Genomic DNA, 17,529 nt, shown 5'->3' on the forward strand with positions numbered 1-17,529 from the left:
AGACTCAGTCAGAGAGATTCAGTCAGAGAGATTCAGTCAGAGAGATTCAGTCAGAGAGACTCAGTCAGAGAGATTCAGTCAGAGAGACTCAGTCAGAGAGACTCAGTCAGAGAGACTCAGTCAGAGAGATTCAGTCGATTTAGTCAGAGAGATTCAGTCAGAGAGATTCAGTCAGAGAGACTGGCTGCTGCTGTTGGTGTGGTATTTGATGTCATCTACTGCCTGCCCGCAATAACGTTACTAAACATAACGGTCTCACCCCGTTGGATGGTGATGCTAATCTGTAAGCCAAAGGTGTCTATATGGGAACTGGATGGCTGTCGAGAGCTCTGATGACCGATTGAGGTGCTGGCTATCCAGTATGGTATGAAAGGGTAAATACCAATAGAATATAATGGCGATTCCCACAAACAGTATATAACATCCAAATGTGATGTCATTCAATGGAAAATGAGAAAAACCAGTATAAAAACTCCCCTTCCGATATGGTTTAACAGGAAATTGCAGAGACTGTATAAAACATCCAAACGGGTTGTGTTTAATGAGAAATGGGAGAGACAGCATAAACAGATTGTGACAAACACTCAGTGAGCACTTTATTAGATAGTTATTAGACTTATTTTTTAGGCTTAGGGGAGACCAGGGAACAACCAAACACTTTTAGGTTTTTTGCCTAATTTAATATATACACACATTAGAGTAAATATTTTTAATCCAGAAAGAAGATACATGTCTTTGCTGTGACTATAGACCCCCGGTCCGGCTCCAGGACAGGCTAGTGATTACAGTTCAGTCGAAAGCAGTGGCAGTGAAACTAATCCAATGTGCCCTGGCTAAGGGGCAAGTTTAAACAGTTATGGGGCAAGTTTAAACAGTGTCCAAAATGTTGGAAAACAGAGTGAAAAAAGCTCATGAATCCAACATTTCTTACCGTTTACCATTGTCAAATGTAATATGGCATATTCCATATAGGCCGTGCATTTATTTAGTGTAATTTAGCACTCGATCTTATGAATTTCTTCTGAGACATCAATTTTATATAAATGGTGTCATATGCGGTTAGTCTCTATGAACCCAACATGCAAACCATACAGTGATAAGATGCAGCAGCTGACTTGACGTTTTTGAGTAGGCATTCTACATTAGGGCATTCTAAATGAGGGCATTTTATATTATATATTATTACATTTTAGCAAAAATAGCAATGAGGTTAAGGTACAAATTCCATTCTTTGGCCTGAAGGCCACAATCACTGCTGTTTTTGCTTAAAAAAGTGTTATTTTAGGAGAGCTGTGCCCTTTTCTGTTCAATGTCTGTTTCATGTGTTTTTTTGGTTGTTCTTTGAACATGACATGAGTTTGGATATTTAATATCTTGGTCAGGCCACACAGTTATGTGGCGTGCAACAAGGACTGTGTTCCGACACCGAGCCTGCATGGACATGAATGAGTGAATTTGACACAATGTGCAACAGTTTCATTGATTTATAAGTCAAACACATATGGACTGAATAAAAGCCCAGCTTTTTATTGGACAGCTGTGGCAGATGCACACAGTGATGATGATGATGATTACGACGAAGGAGCAGGTTTGATGGAAGCGTTGCCAAGCTGGAACCACGTCCCACCAGACTACCCTAAGATCAGATGTTATTTGTGACACATTCTGAAATGTTTCATCACACATGCCTTACACACATGCTCATACACACATTATGCCAATGTACACACACACACATACACACACACACACACACTCCCAATGTACTCACACACACTCTCCAAATGCAAACACACACACATTCACTCCCAATGCAAACATACATACACTCCAAATGCACACACAAACACAGTAACAATGCACACACTCTCCCAATGCACACACACACACACACTCCCAATGCACATGCACTACCAATGCACACATACACGCTCTCACAATGCACATACAAACACACACACACACACACACACACATACACTCCCAACGCCCTGACACACACTCTCCAAATGCACCAACGTAGATAATCAAGTTTGTGGTCAAAGAGGCAGGCAGTGGATTATACACAGGTAGGCAATCAACACAAACAGTACCAAACACAGTCCAAAATCCTGTAGAAAAAATGAGACAGGACACATTGTCAGGCTTGACACGTGCAATGGATGTGGCATAGGGGAGGAGGCAGGTACAGGTGAACAGCAGAGGGATAGGGGAGGAGGGAGGTACAGGTGAACAGCAGAGGGATAGGGGAGGAGGCAGGTACAGGTGAACAGCAGAGGGATAGGGGAGGAGGGAGGTACAGGTGAACAGCAGAGGGATAGGGGAGGAGGGAGGTACAGGTGAACAGCAGAGGGATAGGGGAGGAGGCAGGTACAGGTGAACAGCAGAGGGATAGGGGAGGAGGCAGGTACAGGTGAACAGCAGAGGGATGGGGAGGAGGGAGGTACAGGTGAACAGCAGAGGGATAGGGGAGGAGGGAGGTACAGGTGGACAGCAGAGGGATAGGGGAGGAGGCAGGTACAGGTGAACAGCAGAGGGATAGGGGAGGAGGCAGGTACAGGTGAACAGCAGAGGGATAGGGGAGGAGGGAGCTGCAGGTGAACAGCAGAGGGATAGGGGAGGAGGCAGGTACAGGTGAACAGCAGAGGGATAGGGGAGGAGGCAGGTACAGGTGAACAGCAGAGGGATAGGGGAGGAGGCAGGTACAGGTGAACAGCAGAGGGATAGGGGAGGAGGCAGGTACAGGTGAACAGCAGAGGGACTGATGCCCTTGGTGATGGAATAGGGACTGATGAATCACAGGGGGAGCTGGCAGCAGACTGCATAGAGGGGAATGACCCGGGAGGATAGCCAGACCTTTTGACCCACAGTGTAGTGAGGAGCGGGACATCCCGGTACTGTAATAGAGTGGCATGCCGCTAGCCCTCCTCCAAGGCCAGGGAGCAAGAATCTCAGTCTCCTTCTCCTCCTTCAGGAAGAGTGGCGGCTGGCAGCTGAGGCAGCACGTAGAAGGGGCCCGGAAGGGAGTTAGGGTTAGGGTTATTCCACCCGAGGGAGCATGTTGAGCCAGGGCAGTGACCAGGCAGAACAGGCCCTATCCTTTCCTGTCAGTTTGAGTCAGGGTGAAACCTAGAGGACAGGCTGGCCTTGGTTCCCTCTTTCAAGTGCAGACTGAAGACTCATCTCTTCAAGCTACACCTTTCCCTCCTTAACTCACCACCATGATTAAATGGTAAATGGCAAGCATTTATATAGCGCCTTTATCCAAAGCGCTGTACAATTGATGCTTCTCCATTCACCCATTCATACACACACTCACACACTGACGGCGATTGGCTGCCATGCAAGGCCCCGACCAGCTCGTCAGGAGCATTTGGGGGTTAGGTGTCTTGCTCAGGGACACTTCGACACAGCCCGGGCGGGGGATCGAACCGGCAACCCTCCGACTGCCAGACGATTGCTCTTACTGCCTGAGCCATGTCGCCCCATTAGCCTTATATATACCATAGACTGTAATGGCACTTATATAGTTGTATAGATATTGTTGTTTTTTGTATTAGCTATTGTATTGGTGTACTTGGGGTATTCTAGCTGCCAACTGTGGTATGCTAGTTTGGAAGTTGATGTATTCTTCAAGTGTTCTGATTATCTGTATGGTTACACTAGGACTCGGAACTGTACTGTCCTCTCAGGTCCTCTTCACACTTGTACTTGTGTTTGTATCTGCACTTTGTTGTATGTCTCTCTGGATAAGAGCGTCTACTAAATGCCTTGTAATGTAATGTAATGGAATTAGGGAGCAAAAAGCCGTCCAGAAATGGCTGGAAAACTGGGGACCCCTGCCTGACATAACCTCCAGAGGAAGACCGTGGAGCCGGAAAAAAAAAGTTCATTTTGACAGTTTCCAGCAGGGTGGCTGCGCCCAGAGTTCTGGGAGAATGAATGGAGACAGGACCCTTGTTGGTACAGGCAGGAGAGTAGACAGGACCCTTGTTGGTACAGGCAGGTGAGTAGACAGGACCCTTGTTGGTACAGGCAGGTGAGTAGACAGGACCCTCTTTGGTACAGGCAGGAGAGTAGACAGGACCCTCTTTGGTACAGGCAGGAGAGTAGACAGGACCCTCTTTGGTATGAGCAGGTGAGTGTAGACAGGACCCTCTTTGGTACAGGCAGGAGAGTAGACAGGACCCTCTTTGGTATGAGCAGGTGAGTGTAGACAGGACCCTCTTTGGTACAGGCAGGAGAGTAGACAGGACCCTCTTTGGTACAGGCAGGAGAGTAGACAGGACCCTCTTTGGTATGAGCAGGTGAGTGTAGACAGGACCCTCTTTGGTACAGGCAGGTGAGTGTAGACAGGAGAGTGCATCAGGCTTGACATTCTTGATTCCAGGTCGGTAGGTGAGGGTGGATTGGAATTGTTGAAAAACAAGGACCAGTGAGCTTGGAGCGGGCATTTCTTGGCTGAGCAGAGGTCATTCAAGTTCTGATGATCAGTCCACACTAGGAATAGAAGGGAGGAGCCCTTGACTGCTAACAGCTCCTGGTGTTCTCTCTGTAGGGTTAAGGTGACAGCGCTGTATCCACAATTGAACCTCCGGTAGAAATGAGCTGACCCCTAGAGACCATGAAACCCAGGAACTGTACAGTAGTCTGATGAAATTCACAAATAGTTTTCCAGCAGGCATTTGAGAACTTGTCGGACATAATTGACGTGTTCTTTGAAGGAAGGGGAGAAGATCAGAATGTACAAACAGGAATTGGGAGACCATGTCCCACAGAACATCATTGACCACGGTCTGAAATATGGTCCGGGCGTTGATCACAAGGTATGACAAGCTCCTTGTAGTGGCCACTGGGGGTGTTAAAGATGGTCTTCCACTTGTCCCCTTCTTTGATTCTGACCAAGTGGTAGGCGTTTTGAAGGTCGCGTTTGGTGAAAAACTGGCTCTTCTGAAGAGTGGAGAATACTGATGAAATTAACGGCAGGTCCTCAATAGTCTATGCAGGGACGGAGTGATTTGTCTTTCTTCTCCACAAATAAAAACTCTGCTCTGGCGGGCGATGTGGAGGGGCAGGTGAGACTGGTGGCCAGGGTGACCATGTGTTTCTCCATTGAGGATTAGAGCTGCATAAGCAGACCTCTGGGGGGCGTGGTACCCAGGAGCAGGTGAAAGGGGCAGTCATTGCTCCAGGTGGGTGGGTGCCCCCTCAGTGGGTAATGCAGGAGACATGAGCAGTGACAGCTGGGGCTTCACCCACAACACCAACACTCCACCAACTTCACCCACTGATCCCTTTCACCCAGTCAATCTGACGGAAAAGCCAGGGTCTGCCCAATACCACTGGAGCTGGAGGAGACTTCAAGAGGCAGAAAGCGGTTTCCTCACGATGATTTCCGGGAAGATTCCCACGGGAGCAGTGATGCAGTTGACCTAGGCCAGGGGGCGCCAGTGAGCACATTAGTCCGGAGAGCAGTCATCAGACAGGAAGTAAGCACCTTCCAGAATAGGGCATATTAAATTTGTGTTGTCCACAGAACCCGGACCTGCTGTTTAACTGTTAATGGAGCGGGGGGTAGAGGAGGTAGAATCCAAAGAGGTGCCTGTCAGAACCTTTTCATTTACTGACGGGCTTTCCTTCCACCGGACAGTTTGCCAGGAAAAGCCCGAGTTCGGCACAGTAGAGGCACAGCTGCTCAGAAACACGCTGCTCTTGCTGCCGTTTAGACAGCTGTGTGTGGGCCACTGATAACGGTTCCAGGGCTGAAGGGGCGACCAAGACCGGAGCAAAGCTGACAGTTCTCCTCAGTACAGAAAGAAACCATAATGATTCCAAATTAAGGTGTGTCTTTTATAGTCTTCCTGGTTCTCTCAGTGTGGAACATTCCCTTTTTCCGTATTTCCACCTGCAGTGTGTTTCTGAAACATTCCCACATATTCCCACCTGCAGTATTTCTGAAACATTCCCACATATTCCCACCTGCAGCTTGTTTCTGAAACATTCCCCCTCCGTATTCCCTCCTGAAGTGGGTTTATGGAACTCTCCCAGTGCTGGTACACAATCTGAGGTGCTTCTCTGGATGCTTTAGGAGAAGAGTCTGTTCTGAGACACACCTGTACACCTGACACGCTTCTGTATGCTTCTGCCCAAAAGGTGAAAGTACAGAGAGCGAGAGAGAGAGAGAGGGATAGAGAGAAAAGGAGAGAGAGGGAGAGGGAGCGGGAGAGCGAGAGAGAGGGATAGAGAGAGAAGGAGAGAGGGCGCCACTGACCTGTCACTCAGCTCTGACAGGGGAGGGGTGGGAGGGGTCTCTCTCTCTCACTATTTAAGTGCTGGCCGCCCAGGTAGCAGACCAGACAAGACCTGAGACCTGAGAGCCACTTTCAGCCTCAGACCTGAGAGCCACTTTCAGCGTTCCCTCGAAACAGGTAAGAATGAATCTGCTGAATCTGCGCCCTCCGTGTCAGGAGCTACATTACATTACACAGCACATTTCTGCACTCAACGCCTCAGCCTTGGCTCTGCTCTGCACTGTGTGAGTATTTGTGAGTGCTGGGATGGTGGCATGGGCAGTTTGAGGAACAGCCTGCCATTACCTGGGTAAAGGAGGTCAGATTACCAACTGAATAAATACAACGACAAAATGAAAAAGTCAGAGAACACTCTTCTTTATTCAAATGGCCTGTCTGAACAAGATTTTTGGTAATTAGACTCATGATCTTATTTTTTTCTCACAAGTAGGAAATATTAGCTTGCTTTAACCACTTACATGAAAATGCCTTACCACATCTGTGTGTAAGAAAATACAGCAAAATACAATACAGCTCAGCAAAGAGCCCCGGACAGGCCCCATTATTAAAGTGACGACTGAAAAGACGGCACATCATTTCTTAGGCTTGCATAAAACAACACAGAATATTTTAATCTGCATAACAAAACCATAGCATTTTCAATACACATGCTAAGACTGATTTTATGCCAAAAAAGGTTGAAGTTTTACAAAAAAAACTACATCTAAATAGACAATATACATCAGATGTACAGGAATACATCTGCCTTTGGAGGACTTCCAAGGAATCTCTCGTCTAAAGAGAGGGAGGTTAAGACTGAGAAGTAGGGGGAGGGTGACTGACTTTTTGTTCAGGATATAAAGTGTTTTACACCTCATATCATTTAGTTTCCATGTGTCCTTTTGGAACAGCACCTAGTCATAGCTTAGAACAAATCAATGCAGAATGCTCATTTTGGGTGATTTTGTCATCAAAGGAGAATTGAAAGGAGATTTGTCCAGTGTTGTCAGTTCTAGTTGCCTTTCAGAAAAGCCCAGGATTATGCCTGTAGTCAAAAGGGTTCAAGAATAGTAGCCATGTTATTTATGGGATGTCAATTTCTAGCTTGTGTCAAGAAAAGGGGCAATACCTAAGGCATTAAATTTATGTTTGCTTGAAAAGTGACATTTTCTGATTACATTGGCAAATCTTGAAACCTCCATGGCAATATTTTTCGCCTTATTTAAAAAAATAAATGAAATAAATCCGATTTTAAGTTTCAATACAATACTAAAATACTTATTTTTTTGCAGTACATTTGCACTGAACAATTGAACAATGTCAATTATATAATCAAATCGAGAACTCATAAGGTTCTGACATTTTTGATCAAAATGAGTTCGCGCCATAAATATGTTGTTCATCTGCATTACATGTAATGTAATGTAATCTGGCAATTTGATAGGATTTAGATATTGTACATTCAGAGCACTTTGATAGGATTTTGATATTGTACATTCAGAGCACTTTGATAGGATTTTGATATTGTACATCCAGAGCACTTTGATAGGATTTTGATATTGTATATATTATATGATACATTCAGAGCACTTGTATGGTGTCTCTCATTTCCACATATGAAGAACTGCCCTGCGTGTCCCTGCCTCCAAAGGTGAGGGGTACGATGAGAGCGCAGGTGTGTTTTGTGCTCTGGAGCTGTTTGCTGGAGGTAATGTCAGTCCTTGTTAACAGCATTCAGCCAACAGGTGCAGTTTCTGTTTCTCCGAAATTCTCCAGGGTTCAAGGTCCCCAGAAGAAGACTGAAGGCAGGGAGTGGAGTAGATAAGATTGGGTTGGGCTGTTTATCTCTCCCTCTCCCTCCCTCTCAATTTACATTTTCAATTTCAAAACGCTTTATTGGCATGACATATTTTGCAATACATATTGCCAAAGCATTTTAAGTAATTATAATATTAACAAAAACATGTATACTATATAGAATGTATTATGCTACTACTAATTATGTAATTATACTAGTAATACAAATTATAAATATAATGTGATATTAATAACTACAAATATACATTATATCATTAAAACATATCTGTGCCTTTATTGGTGGGGGTCAGGGGTGCTGCTGTAGGAGGGCCTCAGGTACAGCTTTTTGGAAAAAGGAGTTCTCAAATGTCTTTGTATTTTTCACACTGAGTAAGGAAGTGCGGTCTGTCTCCATGTCCTGTTTGTCACAGTGGGAGCACAGCCTCTCTTCTCCGGGCTGCCAGGTCTGTGTGTGTGAGTGTGAGTGTGTGTGTGTGTGTGTGTGTGTGTGTGTGTGTGTGTGTGTGTGTGTGTGTGTGAGAGTGTGTGTGTGTGTATGTGTGTGTGTGTGTGTGAGAGTGTGTGTGTGTGTGTGTGTGAGAGTGTGTGTGTGTATGTGTGTGTGTGTGTGTGTGTGTGTGGGGTGTGTGTGTGAGTGTGTGTGTGTGTGTGTGTGTGTGTGGGGTGTGTGTGAGAGTGTGTGTGTGTGTGTGTGTGAGAGTGTGTGTGTGTATGTGTGTGTGTGTGTGTGTGTGTGTGTGTGTGTGTGAGAGTGTGAGAGTGTGTGTATGTGTGTGTGTGTGTGAGAGTGTGTGTGTGTGTCTCCATGTCCTGTTTGTCACAGTGGGAGCACAGCCTCTCTTCTCTGGGGTGCCAGGTCTGTGTGTGTGAGTGTGAGTGTGTGTGTGTGTGTGTGTGTGTGTGTGAGTGTGAGTGTGTGTGTGTGTGAGAGTGTGTGTGAGAGTGTGTGTGTGTGTGTATGTGTGTGTGTGTGTGTATGTGTGTGTGTGTGTGTGAGTGTGAGTGTGTGTGTGTGTGTGTGTGTGTGTGAGAGTGTGTGTGTGTGTCTCCATGTCCTGTTTGTCACAGTGGGAGAACAGCCTCTCTTCTCTGGGGTGCCAGGTCTGCTGCTGGCGCCCGGTCTCAATAGCCAGACTGTGCTCGCTGAGTCTGTACTTTGTCAATGTTTAGAAGTTGTGTTAGTGAAGTTGTGTTAGTGAAGTTGTGTTAGTGAAGTTGTGTTAGTGAAGTTGTGTTAGTGAAGTTGTGTTAGTTGGGGTTAGTCAGGAGCTTCAGGACCAGCTGGTTGAAAGGATCTCTCCCTCTCTTTCCCTTTCTCTCTCTCTCTTTCTCTCTCCCTCTCTTTCCCTCTCTCTCCCTCTTTCCCTCTCTCCCCCCTCCCTCTCTCTCCCTCTCTCCCCCTCCCTCTCTCTCCCTCTTTCCCTCTCTCTCTCCCTCCCTCTCTCTCCCTCTCTCTCTTCCTCTCCCTCTCTCCCCCCTCCCTCTCTCTCCCTCTCCCTCTCTCTCCCCTCCCTCTCTCTCCCTCTCTCTCCCTCCCCCATCTCTCTCTCTTTCCCTCTCCCCCCTCTTTCTCTCTCTCTCACTCACTCTCTCCCTCTTTCCCTCTCTCTCCCTCTCTCTTTCTTTCCCTCTCTCTCTCACTCTCTCTCTCTCAGACATGAAACTAAGACTCCTGACCTTCCTCCTTCTCCTGGCCTGCGTCTGCCTCACGCTGGCACAAGGTACCACTCCTACCCCCTGCACCCTACACCCTACCCTGTACCCCCTACACCCTACCCTGTACCCCCTACACCCTACCCTGTACCCCCTACACCCTACACCCTACCCTGTACCCCCTACACTCTACACCCGACACCCTACCGTGTACCCCCTGCACCCTACACCCTACCCTGTACCCTCTACACCCTACACCCTACACCCTACCCTGTACCCCCTACACTCTACACCCTACACCCTACACCCTACCCTGTACCCCCTACACCCTACACCCTACCCTGTACCCCCTACACCCTACACCTGCACCCTACACCCTACCCTGTACCCCCTACACTCTACACCCTACCCTGTACCCCCTACACTCTACACCCTACACCCTACACCCTACCCTGTACCCTCTACACCCTACACCCTACACCCTACCCTGTACCCCCTACACTCTACACCCTACACCCTACACCCTACCATGTACCCCCTACACTCTACACCCTACACCCTACCCTGTACCCCCTACACTCTACACCCTACACCCTGCCCTGTACCCCCTACACTCTACACCCTACCCAGTACCCCATACACCCTACACCCTACACCCTGCCCTGTACCCACTACACTCTACACCCTACACCCTACACCCTACCCTGTACCCCCTACACTCTACACCCTACACTCTGCCCTGTGCCCCCTACACTCGACACCCTACACCCTACCCAGTACCCCATACACCCTACACCCTACACCCTACCCTGTACCCACTACACTCTACACCCTGCACCCTACACCCTACCCTGTACCCCCTACACTCTACACCCTACCCTGTACCCCCTACACTCTACACCCTACACCCTACACCCTACCCTGTACCCCTACACTCTACACCCTACCCTGTACCCCCTACACCCTACACCCTACACCCTACCCTGTACCCCCTACACTCTACACCCTACACCCTACACCCTACCATGTACCCCCTACACTCTACACCCTACACCCTGCCCTGTACTCCCTACACTCTACACCCTACACCCTACCCAGTACCCCATACACCCTACACCCTACGCCTTACCCTGTACCCACTACACTCTACACCCTACACCCTACACCCTACCCTGTACCCCCTACACTCTGCACCCTACACCCTGCCCTGTGCCCCCTACACTCTACACCCTACCCAGTACCCCATACACCCTACACCCTACACCCTGCCCTGTACCCCCTACACCCTACACCATACCCTGTACCCACTACACCCTACACCCTGCACCCTACACCCTGCACCCTGCCCTGTACCTCCTACACCCTACACCCTACCCTGTACCCCCTACACTCTACACCCTGCACCCTGCCCTGTACCCCCTACACCCTACACCCTGCACCCTACCCTGCCCTGTACCCCCTACACCCTACACCCTACCCTGTACCCCCTACACTCTACACCCTACACCCTACACCCTGCCCTGTACCCCCTACACCCTACCCTGTATCCCCTACACTCTACACCCTACACCCTACCCAGTACCCCCTACACCCTACACCCTACACCCTGCCCTGTACCCCTACACCCGACACCATACACCCTGCCCTGTACCCCCTATACCCTACACCCTACCCTGTACCCCCTACACCCTACCCTGTACCCCCTACACTCTACACCCTGCACTGTACCCCCTACACCCTACACCCTGCCCTGTACCCCTACACCCGACACCATACACCCTGCCCTGTACCCCCTATACCCTACACCCTACCCTGTACCCCCTACACCCTACCCAGTACCCCCTACACCCTACACCCTACCCTGTACCCCCTACACTATACACCCTACACCCTACACCCTGTCCTGTACCCCCTACACTCTACACCCTACACCCTTCCCTGTACCCCCTACACCCTACACCCTACCCTGTACCCCTACACCCTACACCCTGCCCTGTACCCCCTACACTCTACACCCTGCACTGTACCCCCTACACCCTACACCCTGCCCTGTACCCCTACACCCTACACTCTACACCCTGCACTGTACCCCCTACACCCTACACCATACACCCTGCCCTGTACCCACCCTGTGGGCAGCACCATGTACACACCTCCTGTACAGGTTGTGCAGCTGTGTTAAACTCTCTCTAAACCCGGCCCTGGAATCCACACTGACACAATTCACTGTGCCAGATCTAAGATGCACATCCACACCCTGCCCACCATGGGCTTATATACTTATCTTATCCCAGGGCCTGCGGGAGGAAAGGCTATTTGATCTAGATGGTGCTTGGCTGACACATTTGGCAGGGTGAAAGTAGGGTGAAAGTAGGGTGAAAGTATTTGTACAGTGGTGACAGCGTAACGAAGCATATTACCCAGGGATACTAAACAAACAGCACCGCCATTTTGGCAGTAGAATGGTAGTCCTAGCTACTGATCGATTACCATACCTTAGGTTACCTTTGGATACCGGACCCAAGCTTAGCTAACTAAAATGGTGGGACAAATGCCGGATAACAAATGACCAAACATAAAATAAAACTGAGTAAAAATATTATTGCTATAAATATGAACAAAACCATATCATTGTGTGCTTGCCAACATGTCTACTGGAGCAGGTAGGCCTGAATGAAGCACTGATCACCTAAATGAAGCACTGTAGCCTTAATAATGCACCGATCACCTTAATGAAGCACTGTAGACTTAATGAAGCACCGATCACCTTAATGAAGCACTGTAGCCTTAACGACGGACCGATAGTCATAATGTCATAATATTAATATTAATATTTACACATATTAAAAACCTGCTTTGTTTTGCCCTGTTGCAGGCTCCTACGAGGACTGCTGTCTGAAGTATGTCAGGACTGTCCCCAAGAAGATCAGACACCTGGTCGTGGCGTACAGGCACCAAGAGACAGATGGGGACTGCAACATCCCAGCCATTGTGTGAGTGCCACATTTTCACCACTCACCCACACCAACGCTCACACCAACACCCACCCACACCAACATTCACCACTCACACACACCAACACTCACACCCACACCAACACTCACACCAACACCCACCCACACCAACACTCACCACTCACACACACCAACACTCACACCAACACTCACCACTCACCCACACCAACACTCACACCAACACTCACTCACACCAACACACCAACACTCACCCACACCAACACACACACCAACACTCACCCACACCAACACTCACACCAACACTCACTCACACCAACACTCACACACACCAACACTCACCCACACCAACACACACACCAACACTCACACCAACACTCACTCACACCAACAATCACACACACCAACACACACACCAACACTCACACCAACACTCACCACTCACACACACCAACACTCACCCACACCAACACTCACACCAACACTCACCCACACCAACACTCACACCAACACTCACCCACACCAACACTCACTCACACCAACACTCACCACTCACACACACCAACACTCACTCACACCAACACTCACCACTCATCCACACCAACACTCACACCAACACTCACTCACACCAACACCCACCCACACCAACACTCACTCACACCAACACTCACACACACCAACACTCACCACTCACACACACCAACACTCATCCACACCAACACTCACCCACACCAACACTCACCACTCATCCACACCAACACTCACACCAACACTCACTCACACCAACACTCATCCACACCAACACTCATTTGATGATCAAGATGGCGCCATGGACGGTTGCCTCCGTCTGTCGGTGCGCGTTATATTGTCTTGCTTTGCTTGTTAATTCAGTGTTTTGCGATAATTCTGGAAGCTCGTACACAAGAGAAGAGCTCATGAACATCAGGGCTACAACCCCTATAGATTTATTTCCCACATTCATCGCCACATCTGTGGAACTACTGAACATTGTGGTCAAAGGTGCGCTCACCTTTGTACCTCCAGTGAAACGGAGAGGAGAGGAAGACACTGTGCTTGCGGATATCACACAGTGTGCGTTCACTGGGAAACAAACTGGATGAACTTCAGCTAATGTTGGGTAAAAACAGAGACTTTTCTTCATCTTCTGCTTTGTGTTCCACGGAGGCGTGGCTGTGTGGATCGATACCGGATTCTGCACTGCAGCTGGCAGGCTTCCAACTCTTCAGAGCGGATTGCGACACAGAACTTTCCGGCAAAACGAAAGGCGGAGGTTTGTGCTTTTACATTAACAGTGGCTGGTGTAATGACGTCACAGTGATCCTACAACACTGTTCTCCTGATCTGGAATCTTTTCTCATAAACTGCAAACCCTTCTACTCCCCCCGTGAGTTTGTTTCGTTCCTCGGTCGGTGTTTACATTCCACCGCAGGCTAACATGCAGGAGGCACAGCGCATGCTGTGTGTGGAGCGGACAAACCTGGACTCTTTAGTTATTGTCCTCGCCTCAGCCATGAACTCCCCAAATACAGTCAGTTTATTAAATGTCCGACCAGAGAGAAGAACATCCTGGATCACGGTTACACCACAGCTAGCAGTGCGTATCATGCCGTCCCCCGTGCTGCACTGGGACTCTGACCATGTCATGTTCCACCTGATTCCTGCATACAGGCAGACATTAAAGCTCTCTAAGCCTGTTGTGAGGACATCAAAGAAGTGGACCAGTGAAGCTGTGGAGGATCTTCAGGCCTGTTTGGACTGCACCGACTGGGATGTTTTCAGGACTGCTACCAACAATCTGGATGAGAACACAGAGGCAGTGACTTCCTACATCAGCTTCTGTGAGGACAGCTGTGTACCATCACGCACCAGGGTGGGTTACAACAACGACAAACCCTTGGTTCACAGCCAAACTCAGACAGTTAAGGTCAGAGAAGGAAGAGGCATTTAGGAGTGGGGACAGAGTCATGTTTAAAGTGGCCATGTACAAGTTTAGCAAGGAGGTGCGAGAAGCTAAACGACTGTACTCAGAGAAGCTGCAACACCAGTTCTCAGCCAATGACTCTGCTTCTGTCTGGAAAGGGTTCAGACAGATCACAAACTACAAAACAAAACACCCCACTCTATGAATAATTCACGCCTGGCCAACAACCTGAACGAGTTCTACTGTCGCTTTGAAGGTCAATGGGACAGTCCTGACACCATCCCCCCCCATGACACCAGCCATCAGCTCCAGCCCCCCTCCTCCATCACAGCAGGAGGCTGGGCCACTCCACAGCTACTCACCTCAGAGACACCTCTGTCCTTACTGGACAGAGATATCAACAGGATCTTCAAGAGGCAGAACCCCCGCAAAGCAGTCGGGCCAGACACCCTGAAGCACTGTGCTGATCAGCTGTCTCCGGTGTTCACAGACATTTTTAACACCTCACTGGAGACTTGCCACGTACCAGATTGCTTCAAGACCTCCACCATCATCCCAGTCCCCAAAAAGCCAAGGATCACAGGACTGAATGATTACAGACCCGTCGCCCTGACCTCTGTGGTGATGAAGTCTTTTGAGCGCCTTATGCTGTCCCACCTCAAATCCATGGATCCAGGATCCTGTTTGTGGATTTCAGCTCTGCCTTCAACACAATAATGCTAACTTTGCTACAGGACAAGCTCTCCCAGCTGAACGTGCCTGATTCGACCTGCAGGTGGATCACAGACTTCCTGTCTGACAGGAGGCAGCACGTGAAGCTGGGAAACCATGTCTCTGACTCCCGGACCATCAGCACCGGTCCCCCCAAGGCTGCGTTCTTTCCCCTCTGCTCTTTCCCTGTACACCAACAGCTGCACTTCCAGTCTGTCAAGTTCCTGAAGTTGGCAGATGACACAACCCTTATTGGACTTATCTCTGGTGGGTATGAGTCCGCCTACAGGTGGGAGATTGACCAGCTGGTGACCTGGTGCAGTCAGAACAACTTGGAGCTCAACGCTGTGAAGACTTCAGAAAGAACCCAGCCCCACCCGCCCCCATCACCATGAGAGACTCCCCTGTCAACATTGTGGAGTCATGCCGCTTTCTGGGAACATCATCTCCCTGGACCGCAAGTGGGAGCTGAACATCAGCTCCCTCACCAAAACAGCCCAGCAGAGGATGTTCTTCTTGCGGCAGTTGAAGAAGTTCAACCTGCCAAAGACAATGATGGTGCACTTCTGCACCGCCATAATTGAGTCCATCCTCACCTCCTCCATCACTATCTGGTATGCTGCTGCCACTGCCAAGGACAAGGGCAGACTGCAGCGTATCATCCGCTCTGCAGAGAAGGTCAACAAGGCCCGGGAGCCCCCACTGTCACAGAACCCTTACACCACCCCCATAGACACGTTACATCAATGTACTGTCTCCCTGTGAGCAACGTCAACAAGGCCCGGGACCCCCCACTGTCACAGAACCCTTACACCACCCCCATAGACACGTTACATCAATGTACTGTCTCCCTGTGAGCAACGTCAACAAGGCCCGGGAGCCCCCACTGTCACAGAACCCTTACACCACCCCCATAGACACGTTACATCAACGCACTGTCTCCCTGTGAGCAACGTCAACAAGGCCCGGGAACCCCTACTGTCACAGAACCCTTACACCACCCCCATAGACACGTTACATCAACGCACTGTCTCCCTGTGAGCAACGTCAACAAGGCCCGGGACCCCCCACTGTCACAGAACCCTTACACCACCCCCATAGACACGTTACATCAACGCACTGTCTCCCTGTGAGCAACGTCAACAAGGCCCGGGACCCCCCACTGTCACAGAACCCTTACACCACCCCCATAGACACGTTACATCAACGCACTGTCTCCCTGTGAGCAACGTCAACAAGGCCCGGGACCCCCCACTGTCACAGAACCCTTACACCACCCCCATAGACACGTTACATCAACGCACTGTCTCCCTGTGAGCAACGTCAACAAGGCCCGGGACCCCCCACTGTCACAGAACCCTTACACCACCCCCATAGACACGTTACATCAACGCACTGTCTCCCTGTGAGCAACGTCAACAAGGCCCGGGACCCCCCACTGTCACAGAACCCTTACACCACCCCCATAGACACGTTACATCAACGCACTGTCTCCCTGTGATCAACGTCAACAAGGCCCGGGAGCCCCCACTGTCACAGAACCCTTACACCACCCCCATAGACACGTTACATCAACGCACTGTCTCCCTGTGAGCAACGTCAACAAGGCCCGGGACCCCCCACTGTCACAGAACCCTTACACCACCCCCATAGACACGTTACATCAACGCACTGTCTCCCTGTGATCAACGTCAACAAGGCCCGGGGGACCCCCCACTGTCACAGAACCCTTACACCACCCCCATAGACACGTTACATCAACGCACTGTCTCCCTGTGATCAACGTCAATAAGGCCCGGGAACCCCCACTGTCACAGAACCCTTACACCACCCCCATAGACACGTTACATCAACGCACTGTCTCCCTGTGAGCAACGTCAACAAGGCCCGGGACCCCCCATGGTCACAGGCTCTTATCCCGCCCCCATAGACTTGAGATTTTGCACTTTAATAATATTTCACATACCCTGCTTCAGAATCATCCTGTATTGTAAATATTCATTTTTATTTCTATTTACATTCTACTTTATTTTATATCTATGTTTCTAATTTTGTATTATTCTTTATGTTGTCTGTATGCTCCTACAAACCACAGCAAATTCCTTGTATGTGAAAATTACTTGGCGAATAAAGTGATTCTGAT

The 17,529-nt window shown here is 49.3% G+C and overlaps 1 protein-coding gene across 1 annotated transcript in view; it reads left to right on the plus strand.

The window, feature by feature from the left end:
* Positions 1-6,342: 6,342 nt before the first annotated feature.
* The window catches only part of LOC133129296 (C-C motif chemokine 21b-like), a 12,993-nt gene continuing 1,806 nt past the window's right edge, over positions 6,343-17,529 (plus strand). The window contains exons 1-3 of the mRNA XM_061243273.1: positions 6,343-6,428; positions 9,764-9,829; positions 12,637-12,754. Of these exons, the coding sequence (XP_061099257.1) occupies positions 9,766-9,829; positions 12,637-12,754 (182 nt within the window). The 5' untranslated portion in view covers positions 6,343-6,428; positions 9,764-9,765. The remainder of the gene's footprint in view (positions 6,429-9,763; positions 9,830-12,636; positions 12,755-17,529) is intronic.

This window comes from Conger conger, chromosome 5 (assembly GCF_963514075.1).
Source record: "Conger conger chromosome 5, fConCon1.1, whole genome shotgun sequence".
Taxonomy (NCBI): Eukaryota; Metazoa; Chordata; class Actinopteri; order Anguilliformes; family Congridae; genus Conger; species Conger conger.